The sequence below is a fragment of the Aptenodytes forsteri genome, unplaced genomic scaffold (assembly GCF_000699145.1).
Source record: "Aptenodytes forsteri isolate BGI_AS27 unplaced genomic scaffold, ASM69914v1 Scaffold179, whole genome shotgun sequence".
In the NCBI taxonomy this organism is placed as follows: domain Eukaryota; kingdom Metazoa; phylum Chordata; class Aves; order Sphenisciformes; family Spheniscidae; genus Aptenodytes; species Aptenodytes forsteri.
Genome location: NW_008795378.1, coordinates 1,982,532 through 1,998,469, shown reverse-complemented (window position 1 = coordinate 1,998,469; position 15,938 = coordinate 1,982,532). Strand labels below are relative to the sequence as shown.

Genomic DNA, 15,938 nt, shown 5'->3' with positions numbered 1-15,938 from the left:
CCCCCCCCCCCCCCCCCCCCCAAAACTTTCTTAAGTAGAAAAAATGATGTGAGGTAGAGCAGGACTGCAACTCCTCGTTACCTGTTCGGCAGTGCTCCTCTTAGGGCACCTTGGGACGAGAAAGGCCCTTCTCTTTGGTCTCCATGTTCTATCTGTAGTGTATCAACCTGACCCTGCTGCTGTATTTGACAACATAAATAATTTCCCCATACATTTAAGTGGATATATTTTCTAATTTTTCTTCCTGTGAGATACAAAGCCTTACCCTTATTGAAATAATACTGTATTAGAGGATTTTTCATCTAGTTTAGCAAAGGAAGTACTCATCATTAATGCTTTTCCGTTCTGTCCTCAGACCAACAGGAATTCCTGGAAGCAATGAGCCGTACAACCTGGGAATGGTGACAACCCACGGGCTAGAGACTTCCCATGCAGATACGTTTAGCAATATTTCAAGGGAAGGGACTTTAATGGTGAGGGAGGTAAGTTGTAAAACAAGTATTTCCATGGAGCATCTTCAGGAGGTTTTGCCCATGTAAGCACAAAAACTAACAGTGCTGTGTGTTCGGAACACAAAATGACTGAGTAAATTGTGCTCCTTAGCGCTCTCGTTAATACAATTTACACTCGGAGCAAATGTGACAAGTGCAAATGTTTCTCAGAACTACAAACAGCAGTGAATAGTAATGCCAGGGCATGGCGGGGAGGATGCTCGTACAAATTACTCTGCCGTAATCCCACAATAGCTCCAGGCAACAGAAGTTATCTTCAGTTTACAGCATTTAGCTGATACACTTGGAACCTGGCCCAAAGTTTCCCCTCTTCTTCCCAACCTTTGCCACCGTGTAACCGTCAGAGGCGTGCAGTGTTTGTATAGCATTTGGAGGCTTTTACCAGGGGCTGGTCCTGCTCGGGGAGGGCCCAGCCCTCCTCCCCAGCAGCCAGCCGTCCTGCGCTTGCCCAGGAGCCAGCTGCAGGGTGCACTGGGCATCCCACATGGATGCGAGCCCCCGTCCCCAGCTCCGGCCTTGCGGAGGTAAGGCTGCAGTGGGAGCAATCCTGATTGGTGGTACTGCAGGAGTGAGGCAGAGGAGGCACGTTCAGTTGGCTGTGGAAGATCTCCCCCGGTGTTTCTCAGTTTCTTGGTTGCTGGAACATGCTGGCAATGCTGCTGGAAATGCAGACGGGTAGCAGGTCTCCTGGTGAGGGGGCAGGAGGCTCTGGCAGTTAGTAAAACAGGGGAGTCACTCTCCTGCCGGCATGTAAAGGAGGTGGATGGGAGAGGAGGAGGAGGGAGGGAAGGTTGGAGTCAGCAATCATAAAGGAGGAATGTTTAGATCAAATGCAAACTAGGCTTGAGCAGCATTTTAATTATTAATTCCATTTATATAAAATACTCATATATGAAGGGGGAAAAAAAAAGAATACAACTTTGAAAGAGAGGAAGGAGTTAGCAAAAGAAGTTGCAGCATATTTGCTGCCTTCCTCCACAAGTTTCGGAGCTGGGCAGCAATGCATAGCCCACCTAACCCATCACTGACATGGAGCTGTTCAGAGCAGGGATCCCCACAGCCTGGGCAGCCCTCTGCGCATCCTTGTAGCAGTGAGGGTGATGCGGTTGAGCAGGAGAACAAGTCACTGCTATAACAGGCAGCCATTTCTGAAATGAGCTTGGTGTTAAGCATCACAACTGTAGAACACATGCCACACCAGCAAGGCCGTTTGAGAACACAGTGATGCAGAAGGGTTTAAAAGCCACAGGTGAGACAAGCAACTGGGAAACTCCTTTGGGAGGAGGGAGCGTGATAAGAAACCCAAACTGCAGCCTCTTGCTGAGTGCTATTGTTTGCTCACCACCACCACCGTAGCCATCAGAGGACAGACTCACTGAGGTCAGTGGGCTTTGGGCAATGGGCTTTTCGCTCATTGGCGGGATGGCAAGGTGGTTCAAGGTGATGGTAACGAGTGATCAAAAGACAAATGTTGTCAGGACTGATCAGAAACTTGGTGAGCCTATTCAGAAGGAGTCTTCCACTAATCCCAGTAATTGGGCAAGTCTCTGTAACGATCTCGTTGATGTGCTCCAGGTAGGTGGGATTCATCAAAATGGCAAATATCTCAAAACGATAGGTAGGGAAGGGAGAAACTTCCCAGCACCTGCCTTGCACAAGCTGGGGATGGAGAGGAAGGGGAGCCCCGGGGAAGCCCCGGGAACCTTGTGCGCAGAGCAAGATGCCAATTGTTCTGCCGATGCTGCCGCTGTTCACTGCTGTTTTGGGTTACAGAAACATGCAACGGGGGCTGTGTTGGCATTTGCAGTCAGGCTACTCACCGCCGTAGCTGTGCAAAGCTGTTACGGCTAATGCTGATCGAGGGGTCAGATTCTGCTGTCACTATGGTTGGTGGCTGCAGGGGAGGAGAGCTGGCCATGGGGTTTGCACCCATGGTGGCAAGAGCAGAATCTGCCCTATGTTCCTTGTCTCAAAACAACGGTGATCAGGCTTCTCTCGCTGTAACGTGGCTAATGACTCTGTATTGACTTTGTGATTAATCCTGTCTTTAAATTCTCCTGGGGCGGGGGGGTTGGTTTGCTGCTTGCCGGATTGCATGGGGATGGAAACAGAGAGGGTCCTTCTCCTGCGCTGGCTCTGGGAACTGGGGGACTGCCAACGACTTGGTTTTGTTTGGTTTTTTTCTCTCCTTTCTCTCTTTTTTCCCCCCTTCTCTTTCTTCTTCATGCCTTGTGTCTCTGCAGACCTCTGGTGAAAAAAAGCGTTCTGGCCACGCAGCCAGCAATGGCTTTGCAGGTCACATCAATCTACCTGACCTGGTGCAGCAAAGCCACTCGCCTGCGGGCACACCGACCGAGGCCCTGGGGCGAGTCTCCACGCATGCGCAGGACATGGACTCGGTGCCTGAAGTAGGTGCTGGGGGGCTCCTCTTTCTCCTTTGCATCGCTTTAAACAAGTATTAACATCTCTGCCCCGTAAAAGGGCTTTCCTGCTTTCCTCCCTGGCTTTCTTGGCTCTTCTCTCTCTTTGTTTCTGGTCCATGTGGGTGAGTGTAGTGGAAATGAAATACAAGGGAATCTGATGGGTTATTCCTGTGGCTGATGGTAGAAATTTATATTAGGTCTTCTCTCAAGCCCACCAGCTGGAGTTTTGGTGGTGATGGCTTGAATGCTGCCAACTGATGTGACAGTCCCCATTGGGGTTTTTTTTGCACTTGGAAATAAGAGAAAATTATGAGAGCCAGAGATGCCATTAACTTCAGTTGGGCCCAGCTTCCACCTGTGCGATCTCTGATACTTAACATGACTCAAAAGGTTAGCAAAAACCAAAGTCAACAAAATTCTGGATAGTTCTTCACACTAGCAAAAATCTGCACACCTTTAAAATTGTGTGTTTCCAGTCATGGCAAAGTATTTCCCCCTGGCAGCTGTTTTACAGGGACACTATTGAACATTAACATTGTATAAGGTGTAAAAAGTCTAGAAAGTACAAGATGTGACACATAAGACAAGGGAATTGGTGTTTCTTGCTTACTATCACCAGCTGTGGGAATCAGGCACAATTCGCTTTTTTCCCCGTGAAAAATCAGCCCATTTGGTGCTAAATAAGCTATTTTATTTAGTTTTTTCTTTTCATTTTGTTGGTTATACATCAAAAGTTCTGTCATCATATTCTCTTTCATAGAAATGATGTACTCATTTTACAGTTTACTTTTACTAGCAGTATAAAAATAAAAATTGCTTGGAATTGGGCATTGATAAAACGTAAAAACAGATGGTGCGTGACTTGACCTCAAGGTTTTATCTGTTTCCTCATTGCCTTTAAAAGCAGTGATGAGAGAGTTGATCCTGAAAGTAACACCTTCCACGGTCATCCTGGGACTGCTTAAACACAGGCAGACAGTATGCAAAGATTGGGTTTAAATATATTCATTTATAGAATACCAACCAAGATGATCTTTTCCATTTCTAAAACTGCATTTTTAGGGCTGACTGAGCCGGGAGTGGGTGTAAGTGGAAACTTGGGGATTTAGTTCTCAGGCTTCCAGGTGACTCATGGTGCTGCGAACAAAAAGAAGGGAGCAAGCACGACCTCACCCTGCAGCTTGATGCTGTCTCTGTAGGCCACCACGGAGATTTCCTCCAGGACCTGGAGGAAGATGAGGTCTTAACATTTAAATAAGGGACTTGGAAGTTGTTAAAGTGCCAGCTTCTTAGGAGAATAGCTGAATCTGAGCAAAGAAAAGAAATGCTCGGTGCATTGGAATGAGGTGTTTCTTCGTAATGCATTTGTCGGAAAGCACCTGCCCCTCAGCTGGAAGGCATCCCTGTAAATACTGAATTTTTCCCCTCCTTGAATTGTTGGTGCTTTATGGAAAAGGCATCCAGTGCAGGAAAAGAAATGCGTATTTCTTGGATGTGAAAGAAGCATAAAGTAATGAGTTTATCTTACATGCACACACAAATATCATGGCGTACCGTGTATGTAAATGTGATATCTGTTCCTGCAGCCTTCCCTGCCTCAGGCTGTTAACTCCTTCCATGGGTCTCGGTTACTATGTACTTTCTGGAAATCCATCCCATTTCTATGGAAACAGGCGGGTTCTCAGGGATATAGAGATGGGAGGGAAGCGGGATGCGCAGCATGGTTTTGGCAGGCGCAGGGCATGGATGCCAGCTCGCCCGTGGATGCCAGCCCCAAAACGCTTGGAAAGTTTTTGCTCCTAAACCTTTTCGTCACCCACCGGAGGACAGGTACGAGCCCAACCCAGTTTCGGTACAGATGTGCCAGGGTGGTGGTGTTCCCCATGGCACATGTTCCTGCGGCACGGGCTTGTCCCCATGGTAGTTGTCCATCCAGGGGCTGTGGCAGTGGCATTGGGCGCAGGGAGCAGCCTGGGCTCTGGTGACTCGGTGATGTGAAAGCTGAGAAAGATTTATTTCAGGGAAGGAAAATGTCCTGAGGAAGAAAAGTGTGAGCAGTACTGTTGCTGCAGAAGGACTTGGGTTTTGCTGCTGTTACAGCTCGTAACAGAGGTCATACATAAAGCATATCCTGGGTAAATACTGGAGTAGGAAAATAAGCTGCTCAACGTGGGGGGAAAATCACATCACTTTGATTCCCAAGGCAGGGATTTCCTTTTTCCTGGGAGAAGGTCTTAGCCCTGTTTTCTGCCTTAACAAAGCAATGGCTTTAAAAAGAAAGCAATGCGATGTTGCAGTTTGTTCCTCTCCAAATTCCCTTGGCAAAGTATTGGCTCTGACATTCCCTGTGATACCTTCAGGTTAAGTTTTGGTAGCTTAGAAACGGCCCTTTCTGCAGTCCCACCTGAAATGCTGTAGATAATTTAAAACACTTTACTGAAATTGCAAGCGACCTGTGTGTGATGCCCCCATGAGGTGTGCTGAAGACCAGACTTTGGCGGGGATGGAGCAATGTGGGAGATGCCATCTTCAGATGAGCTTGAGTATCCGAGGCATTTCCAAACACCCCCTGTTCAAAAGCTTTCCTTAAAGCATTGCATAGCTCACCCCAAGCCTTCCCCATCTCCAGCACTTAAGATCCTCCTAAAACAGGAGCAGCCAGGCATACTGAGGGGCATTGCTGGGTCCTGCCTCAGTGATAGGTGTGAGGACCAGCGATAACAGCCCAGCAGAACGAAAAGTAGACATTTTGCTGAAGAGCTGACTTCACCCACTTTCCCAGGGGCATCAATGTTTTGGGCTTAGCCCAACGAACCCCTAGATAACGGGCAGCAAAAGTAGAGCGGTATTACGGCCGTACGAGCTCTCCTGCCTATGCTTTACAGGTCCTAAAATAGATTTCCATGACCTGTTGAAATAAAATCTTTGCTCAGACTGTGCTAGTTAGCGTTTGGCTTTGGCACAAGGAAAGCAACAGTCCCACCTTTTCCAGCTCTGAATTACTCCAGTGGTCGCTGGTCCGTGTCAGCTGCCCCATGCCAGGGCTTTCCGGGGGCTCCCAGCGCCATCCTGCCAAGCTCAGCTGCAAGGTGGGAGAGTGGGAAAAGCAAACTCTCACCTGCCTGACATCGCAGAGCGGGCTTTTAAGACAGGTGTGTTACGTGCAGACAAGTTGGTTTTTACCTGCATTGACTTTTGCCTCTGGCCCTGCGGCTTCTCCGCTAACCGGTCTCATGGCTGTGCTGTGCTTCTGCCTGCGAGACGAGAGCAGAGCCGGGCCCTGCTCCTCTCATTTTCTGTTGCTCATGGACACTCACAAATCCAATTTAATGTTTTTCCTGATTAGTTATGGGGGAGGAGGAGCAAATGTTCATAGAGGGCTCAAAAAGGGCATCGCAGGGGCAGGCACTGGGTCTGCTAATTAGAAAGTCTTACATACACACACATACACAAAATTATTGTTATTTCAGTGCTCTGAGCTCCCTCTTTGCTGTTTATTTTCCAGTATGGTATGGGAAGTAGCACCAAAGCCTCTTTCACCCCCTTTGTGGACACCAGAGTGTATCAGACCTCACCTACTGATGAAGATGAAGATGAGGACGAAGAGTCATCTGCTACTGGTAGGAGGCAATGGGGCCAGTTTGAGAGGGGAGGGCCTCGTGGAAACCAGGTCATGGAGCCTGAATAACCCCACTGAACCTCTTCTACATTTCACTTACTCTTGTCCTAACATTGCTCGTGTCTGCATCCTTGTGCTCTCCAGTTTCCAACTTCTTCTCCCCCAGCAGTGAAACGCCACCAGAAAGGTCCAGGAGAAAACAGAGAACAGCAGAAATCCACCCACCTGTCTGCCTGGGCAGCCGGGAGAAACGCTCTTGGCAGAACTGGGAGGTGGTAATCGCTCCAAAAAGCTGGCAGTTGCTCAGAAGCCATTGAAAATGGCTGGATGTGGGCAGGCGGGCAGCAAATAGTGCTAGTCAGCTCAGTAGGCAGGGCTAGAGGTCTGGGGTCATCACCTGCTGACGGGTTTGGTGGTGGTTCCAACCCACAAGAAAATCCTGATGATCCCTCTTCAAACTAATAGATGATCCCTCTTCAAACTAATAGCTCGTAACATAGTAATGACATCAGAAAATAAACCAAGTATTGTCTTCCTATTCCAAAAAAAAACCTGACAGAAAGAGGTACATACAATTAATCCATCACACCTCACTGTTTTGTTGTGTTTGCTTGCAAGCCCTGTTCACCAGCGAGCTGCTCAGACAGGAGCAGGCCAAGCTGAACGAAGCCCGGAAGATCTCGGTGGTGAACGTCAACCCCACCAACATCCGTCCCCACAGCGACACCCCGGAGATCAGGAAATACAAGAAGCGCTTCAACTCGGAGATACTTTGTGCTGCTTTGTGGGGTAAGCCCCTTATCACGCCATGCCCTCAGCAAAGCTCTCCAGAGCGTGTGGCTGGCGATGAAACATGAATGTGTTATCACAGAACCGAGCCCCTGCCTCTGGTTGTCCCCTTCTCCATCCTGGGCAAGGCTAATGTCCCCGAGTCCCTGCGCTGTAAGAGTGACTCTTCATGTTCATGGGAAGATCACAGCCTTAGCTGGGATCAGTCACTCTCTCAGTGGTGGCAGAGACGAGCTTGGGGTGTTGTCCTTGGGAGCAGCCATGGCTCCTGGTGCCCATTGCCCTCTCCTCTTCAGGTGTGAATCTGCTAGTGGGCACAGAAAATGGCCTGATGCTGCTGGATCGAAGCGGACAAGGGAAGGTCTACAACCTGATCAACAGAAGGCGATTTCAACAGATGGACGTACTCGAGGGTCTTAACGTCCTTGTGACAATATCAGGTACGCCTCTTGTGCTCTCACCTCATCGTTAACCTTCTTGGCCATATTCTTGAGCAGTTCCAGCTCAGACAAAACCTGCGCACCGCTGTCAGAGGGAAGCTCCCAGGGGAGGTTGGAGGTGGTTTATTCCAGAATCAAAGGCGTTAGGTCTGCAAGAATGCCTCTGAGAGCAATTTGCTCCTGTTGCCTGCCAGCTCCGCTTCATCTGCAACACTCCATCCTCCTTCAGCAGGGAACGAAAGGTGCAAAATACAGGCAGGTACCCCGGCAAGGTGGGTAGTCACGGCTTGAGGGGGCAGTGAGCTCTGCTTTTGGGTCTCTTCGGCTCTAGCCAAGGAAGCCATGAACCATGGCTTCAGGGCTGCAGCTCAGACCATGGCTGTGCTCGGGGTCCCCCGAGCATCGTGAGGGCCATGGGCTTGTCACTGTCCCCGGGCTCAGCCAGGAGCTCCGGAGCTCTTGAATCAGGCTCATGGGGTGATTTCTGGGCTCTGCTTTCCATTCCTTTTTTCCCAAGAAAAAAAAAAAAAACAATTGAATTGCTATTTTCAACTTCATTGTGAAACAAACTTTATCATCTTGTGAGCGAAAATAAGCACTGAAATCTCAAGATGTTCCATGCACACGTGCACTGCTCTGACAGGGAAGTTTCCTTTGCCAACAGGAAAGAAGAACAAGCTGCGCGTGTACTATCTCTCCTGGCTGAGAAACAGGATTTTACACAATGACCCTGAAGTGGAGAAGAAGCAGGGCTGGATCACAGTTGGGGACCTGGAGGGATGCATCCACTACAAAGTCGGTGAGTGGCCTCTCCAGAAAAAAATGTCTGGAAGGATGCATTTTTCTTCTCTAGTCTTAGATCTGACCTGACAATTTCTCTTAAAAGTATGGGTAGACCACAGCCACAAAGAAATTTAATACTCATCTATATGTATTAGGTGGACACTTTACCAAATGAGAACCAACAGATAGCCTGAGAAGCTGTTCCTGGAGATAAGTTGTTCAGTCTTGTTGGAAAGAAAGTGAATGTTTTAAAAATTGGTTTTATTTTTATTTTAGTGAAATATGAAAGAATCAAGTTCTTGGTGATTGCCTTAAAGAATGCTGTAGAGATCTACGCTTGGGCTCCTAAACCATATCATAAGTTTATGGCATTTAAGGTATGTTTATCTTTTAACCAGAATACACTTTGTAATTGTAAATACATGAGATTTCTGTACTATGCAGAGCAGAAAAGCATCTTGCTTACGTAGCTGAGCTCCTCGGGATACCTGACAGGCATGGGAGATGGGATACATTCTGGCTGAAGAGATGGGATACATTCTGCTTATGGCTAGCAATTAAGCGTTAATATTAGCTTATGTTGGCAGGCTTTACTTGGAAAGTTTGCAGAAAGCTGACCAAGTGTCCATGAGTAAAATTGAGTTGGGGTTTTTTTTGGGGGGTGGGGGGGGGTGGGGGGTTAACTTCTGATTAATTTTTCACATATAGTATGAAAACAGGTTGGCATTATTTTCCATTTTTATTTTGCAAGGTCCTCTCCCCTTCTGCAATGTGGATTCTGTTTCAAGACAGAAAGTCCAGGAGAATGACCCACTCTTTCTCTTTTTCTCTCTCTTTTCATCTACCTCAGTTTCCTTCAGTGAGACCTTTCTCCTCTATAACCTGCCAACGGGTATTTTGTACTTAGTACTTTAAAGCTCTTTTCATCCTAAGCTCGGTGCAGAGACAAGTCACAAGGCGCAATGCCTTCTGGAGACATTCATGCCGAGTAATCTCATTTTGCACCCTTCCAGCACAAATGGGCTTATTCAGTATTAGGTCACATTTGTTTTTTCTGAACAAAAGCCAGAATAAATGGGCTCAGTAGCATGGAGAGCTCAGCATCATTAAAATAGCCTGGGATCCAGCCTCCGCCAGCTCTGGTGAGGGCGCTGGTTAGTGCTCCTGGTGCTGCTCCTCCAGTCTCGGGGGGCTGAGCATCCTTTACTTGCCTTGTAGGCAGGGATCTGTCAGGATGGTGGGAAATACCACTCACTGATTTTCCCTGTCAGGAGTCAGAGTGGTCCTTGCACAGAGAGCCAGGAGCCCTTTTCTCTCCCTGGGGGTGTTCACCCTCCTGCTGAGGACCTAAGCCATGGAGAGATACTCTGTCCTGGATCGGTCCATGCCAGGGAGCTGGTCCCAGCCTGCATCCAGCAGGTTAGATTGAACAGGAATAAGTAGGTCTTTGCTAATGTAACTCATTTCAGCTGCCCAAACCGGAGCGGTGATCCCTGCCAAGAGAGGAGGTGGGTGGTCACAGCTCTCTGCAGACTTTGATCTTGTTACCCTGAGCAGCACCAGCATCAGGCAGTCCCCACACGCTGGCTGCACGCGTGCTCATGTAAAATTGAGCTGTCACCTTCCTTTAGAGTCCAAATCCTCAGGCTGGCCTTGGGCTCCTGGGGGAAAAGAGCTGTGTTTGGCAAGGGTGAGCGCTTATCTGCTGGGATGGCTGGAGCGAGTGGGTAATATCCTCTGAGGCATCTGACATAGGAACAGAGAGACAGGAACATAAATAACCACATATTTAGTAGGAGAAACAGTCAAACAAACATGATTTCAAAACCGTGTAACGCTGCTGCTATGGGGATTTGTTGGTTTTCTGTGATACTCACTGAAGGGATTATAAAAGTCTTTTGCAGATCTCCAGCACAAGCCGTTGCTCGTGGATCTCACTGTAGAAGAGGGTCAGAGACTCAAGGTTATCTTTGGATCACACACTGGTTTCCATGTGATTGATGTAGATTCTGGGAACTCTTATGATATCTACATACCATCTCACGTGAGTACACAGGGGAGTGCTGCTGCATGGCTAATGCCGGTCACCAGCAAGGTTTGGATGGGCCCTTGGTGGTCTTAGAAATGGTGACCAGTCAGGTGACATCTTGCCATGGGTATGACATTATCTGGTGCCATCTTCATTGATACTTGCTTAAAGAGGACTCGGAGGTATCACATACTTCATGTTCATTATTCGCTCAGGCTATTTCTGTCCTCGAGCCCAAGCAATCAGGCTTAAGGTTGCCATGTCCCACAGAAAGGAAAATCTGTCCATAGGCTGCGTGGAGTGGTAATGGAGCTCTCTGTAGGGCAAGGTAACATGAAACCTGGTTCTTGGTTTTTGGACCACATAGCCCCACCAAGAGCTGGATGCCCAGCGCACTGTCCCATTGCACGGTGTCCCAGATGTGCTCACCAGCGCTTACTTGTTCCTGCTGAGGCAGTATAGTTTGCCCAGGCAAGGGTTGCAGGATTAAGGTAGCCCAAATCTCAGTAAGCCTGCTGCTCAAAACTCCCAAACTCCCTGACAGCAGGGACTCACCACAGGACCTCTCTCAGCTCCATCAGCTATTTCAAGAGAGAGCCAGTGCTACAAAAAATACTGTAGATGAGGATTTTCTTGTTGGCTTATTTAAGCTCCATCCATGCTGTTGGCCCAAGCAGCATGAGAAACTGGTCTAGGAGAAACGGGGGCACTAATCAAATCCAGGAACTGCTGAATCTGATCTGAGCCGCAGAGCTTCCTCTGTGAGAGCTGGCAAGAATTGTAGGGAGAAATACTGGGGCGGTTTGGGATAGTTTTGTTGTCTTAGCTATGGAAAGGCAGACATGGGTGGAAAGTCACTGTAGCTGCCCTTGGAGCTAGAGACTGATTGCTAAAAAAAAATGGGAATATTTACTCCCTAGGGCTGCCTGTAAAATTCTGGGTTTATTTGCCTTAATTTGAATAAGAGATGGATTCAGCAGTCACTTATTTGTGTTACAGCCAAGTGTCAGCCGTCAGTCTCGGGGGCTTGTGTTGTGATCTCTCTGTAATTGCTGAACCTGTTTATCCTTGACGTATCAGACAGCTTTGATGGTAGGGTAAACATGACAGTTTATTCCCCTTCCAGCTTATCTCTGAAAGCCAATGCCTGTTTGTTGAATCGAGGGAGGGTTTTGTCCTCGGGTTGGTTTGGGGTTTTGTGTTTCTAAGGCTCTGCTCCTTCCCCCTACCCCTTTCTCCTTTCAGTGTAATTCTGACTTTTAGCGTTTATTTTAACTGCAGATTCAGGGCAATATTACTCCTCACGCCATTGTCATCCTGCCTAAAACAGATGGGATGGAGATGCTTGTGTGCTATGAGGATGAAGGCGTATATGTGAACACCTATGGACGGATAACTAAAGATGTGGTGCTCCAGTGGGGAGAAATGCCTACTTCCGTGGGTAGGTCAACCCTTCCTCTTCACCTGCATAAAATACAAATGACAAGTAAGATGAGGAGTCGAGGATGCTGAGATGGAGTCATTTGGGCTTTTGTTTATCAAAGGAGATTTCTCTCAGCCACATAAGAGATGCAATTGCTAAATTTCTACGATTTGGTCCTGTGCAATAAGAGCAAATCTTGAAGATTTGAGCTCTGGTTCATCTTAAGTATAAGATAAGTGTAAGATAATATAAGCTGTTGCACTGGTGGGATACTGTGTTGAGTGGAAGAGGGGCTGAGTGTGGAGCTGGGAGCGCTTGGGTTGATCTTCTGGCTCTGCTGTTGCTCAGCTCCACAGCCCATGGAGGCAAGCCACTGCCCAGCTCCTCGCCCACAGAAATCGGAAGAAGTTATACTTCTTCTGTTTAAATTACTCAGCAATTTCTGGATGAAAAGTGCTATGCAGAGGCTATTATCCCTGCGGGCACACGCCTGGCCGCCTGTGCCTCCGGCAGTCAGAACTCTGCCATTGATCTACATAAGCTTTGAAAAACAGCTGATGAGAGCTTTTCTGCCTGTTGCGTAATATTTAGCTCAACACACGTTGTAACACCTACCAAATGCTTCCTTTTGACAGCCTACATTCATTCCAATCAAATAATGGGCTGGGGAGAGAAAGCTATTGAAATCCGATCAGTGGAGACGGGACATTTGGATGGAGTATTTATGCACAAGCGAGCTCAAAGGTTAAAGTTTCTATGTGAAAGAAATGATAAGGTAAGTCCACTTCAAAGCTTGCATCCATGCTTTAAGCTACAGCCAGCTGCTACTTAGACTTTGGTTTATCTTGAGGTTCATAATTAATCTGAAGGTCCTGTTTAATAAGCAGTGCCTATAAACCCACTCCCGATTAATTCTCTCCAGTGGATGCAGACCTCAGCTTGTGGTGGGAAGATCTGCAAGATCTCTTCCACCTCAAGCTGAGATCTCCGTTGACTTGGCTTGCCTTTCTCCCAAGTCTTGCATCTGAACATTAACTATTGAGGCTGCCAAGTAAACTCTGCAAAAGCTGAGAAATGGTAGCGCTAAGGATGTGTAAGTGACCCTGATTTGAGCTCTGGTGCAGAAACATTTTGATGCATTTTTAGTTCTGTGATCTTAAAACCATTTTCTCCGTGGAGCCCCATCTATTTCTGTGGACATTGATAAATACTGCTCTGGAGGAGCACCAGAGTTGCACGGGGAATGCGGCTGTCATGTAGATGACCCCTGCCGCGGGTGTTGCTGATGGGCAAGGGGTGCAGGGAATGAGGGAAGGAGAAATTGCTGGAGGAAAAGGAGTATTTGCATGGAAGGTGGATGAATGCCGAGGTCTGTTTCCGCTATTGGTATTTCCTCATCTCACAAGGTTTCACTGAGATAAATCAGGACCATGCAGCAGGGAGTTCTTTCGTAATGAGCACGATCATGAAACACGTGAAGAAACTGGTTGCTCTATCCCCAGAGCAGGGTTAATAACATGCAATAAATAAGGTTTGAGGCCACGATCGGTTTATTGAACAGCTGCTCATTAGTTGAGCATTGCCCTACCTGTTGCATGGAGTTAGGCTGGAGCTCTGCAGAAAAAATGTATCCTAACCTTGCAACTGAGTATACCGTGGGAAGCTGCCCAAGAAGCTGAGTTTAAGTTGCTCAAATACCCCTAGTTTGCTTTTTTCTAACTTTTGAGTACTTGACTCTGCAGGTTTTATACTGTTTTTAAAGGGTTGTTCTTCTGGTTTGCTCCTATTGAGTTTCTTTCCTTTTCTAAGAAAACTGGAACAAAACCCACCTCAATCTTTCTAAAATACTGGAACCAACTGATCGCTGGTGGGTTTGAAATACTGCAGATGTTTCTCTTTCTGGAGAAATGGTTAACAATTAAAGTTGTGTGAAGATTGAATAATTTTTTGGTTTTAAAAAAGACAGAAGCTTCAGATTGTCCCCTTAAATATTTGCAACTTACAACTTACTTCCATTGGGGTCAAATGCTGGTGGATCCTGACAGAAGCACCAAAAGGTGTGTTCTTCACAGAGAGTCCTGATACGTTTCTGTGCTTTGAGCGTATTGAAGGAAAGTAGTTTTCCAGAGCTTTATTTTCAGAAACAGCTGAAATACCGGGACTAACTTTTCCGAAGAAAACCATTTCAAACTCCCATGCAGGATATTGACCCAAATGGTTAACCTTTAGCAAGATCCAAACCACTGACAGCAGTCTTATTAATATTGCATAATAAATGGTGCCGTGGCAGTAAAATGTGATAAACTTGGTATTTTTAAGGCGTTCCAAACCTTGCTCTCTTTGGTAGGGATAGTGAGGGAGGTGTCACTACCATGTTTACTAATAAGTGGTTTGATTTGATCCGAGTCTTGTGTGGGTTAGCTCCGGCCCCTGCGCTCGCAGAAAACTGAGAACCGGGCAATGGGTCTGCGTAAAATTTCTGCTGTCAACTGGAGAAAAGGAGCAGGGAGGGAGGTTTAGGCAGAGGAAACCATGGGGTGAGGGGCAGCTCCCGCTTTCCTCGCTCACTAAGACAATTAACAGACTTTTTCTTATAATAATAAAAACTATTAATAAAGTTTTCTTGCTTCCAAACAGGTATTTTTTGCATCGGTGAGGTCCGGAGGAAGCAGCCAAGTGTTTTTCATGACCCTCAACAGAAACTCCATGATGAACTGGTAACAGAGGAGCATTTGGCACTCACCGCCATGGCATTATTTCTAATTTAAAGGACATTAAACACATGGACTAACACTGTAGAGGCAGATGCGGAGGGCCCCAAGGAACACCGCTCCCCACACTCCCCCGGTGCCGTCAGCCCTGGGGCAGGGGCTGCGGGCAGGGATGGACTTTCATGCTTGGACCCCGCAAGGTCTCCTGATTACGCTGTGTTATAGTGGGTTATAAGTTTTCCTTTTCTTTTTTTTTTTTTTATTTTACTTTTTCTTTGTCCCCTACTTTGTAAGAACGGGGAAAGAAACTGTGTCAAAAAGTCTGTTTTTAATTCTGTCTGCCTGCTAGCATCAAATATATAGTATGTTGTAAAGTTACCAATTAAATCTGGTGAGAGACAGCACAATAAATGTACCTTTTATCTTTGTGATGAAGGCCATAACCGTATAGCTGGGTAATTTTAGAAATCTTTTGCCTTCACCAACATTTACATGTTGCTTTTGGCAGCAACGGCTTAACGGATTTTTAAAGAAGAGAAAAAATAATAGGTTTTTTTCCCCTCTTTTGGGAAATGGATTTTAAATGGCTAAACTACTAAGTTTCTAGGATGTTTTTTTTTTTTTTTTTTTTTTTTTTTTTTTTTTTATAAGTTTTCCTTTTCTTTTTTTTTTTTTTATTTTACTTTTTCTTTGTCCCCTACTTTGTAAGAACGGGGAAAGAAACTGTGTCAAAAAGTCTGTTTTTAATTCTGTCTGCCTGCTAGCATCAAATATATAGTATGTTGTAAAGTTACCAATTAAATCTGGTGAGAGACAGCACAATAAATGTACCTTTTATCTTTGTGATGAAGGCCATAACCGTATAGCTGGGTAATTTTAGAAATCTTTTGCCTTCACCAACATTTACATGTTGCTTTTGGCAGCAACGGCTTAACGGATTTTTAAAGAAGAGAAAAAATAATAGGTTTTTTTCCCCTCTTTTGGGAAATGGATTTTAAATGGCTAAACTACTAGCCTTAGACTAATAAAAATCAGCTACCATTTTTGTCAAGTCTGTCAATCCATATTTCTATATGGATCTTCACATAATGGTGTGTCTTGATAGGGACAGAGGTGCCATTTGTTGTTGCTCCGGAGGTGCCCGCCTGCCCCGGGGCTTGGCTGTGGGTGCCGGGACAGGGGATCAGAGGAGGAGAGGACGGCCGAGCG

General features: G+C 46.6%; 1 protein-coding gene across 1 annotated transcript in view; it reads left to right on the top strand.

The window, feature by feature from the left end:
* The window catches only part of TNIK (TRAF2 and NCK interacting kinase), a 138,951-nt gene extending 123,791 nt beyond the window's left edge, over positions 1-15,160 (top strand). Inside the window, exons 22-32 of the mRNA XM_019472411.1 lie at positions 356-482; positions 2,756-2,920; positions 6,441-6,555; positions 7,173-7,343; positions 7,640-7,783; positions 8,448-8,582; positions 8,843-8,943; positions 10,461-10,610; positions 11,877-12,036; positions 12,654-12,793; positions 14,656-15,160. Coding sequence (XP_019327956.1) covers positions 356-482; positions 2,756-2,920; positions 6,441-6,555; positions 7,173-7,343; positions 7,640-7,783; positions 8,448-8,582; positions 8,843-8,943; positions 10,461-10,610; positions 11,877-12,036; positions 12,654-12,793; positions 14,656-14,739 — 1,492 coding nt within the window. The 3' untranslated portion in view covers positions 14,740-15,160. The remainder of the gene's footprint in view (positions 1-355; positions 483-2,755; positions 2,921-6,440; positions 6,556-7,172; positions 7,344-7,639; positions 7,784-8,447; positions 8,583-8,842; positions 8,944-10,460; positions 10,611-11,876; positions 12,037-12,653; positions 12,794-14,655) is intronic.
* The last annotated feature ends 778 nt before the right edge of the window (positions 15,161-15,938 follow it).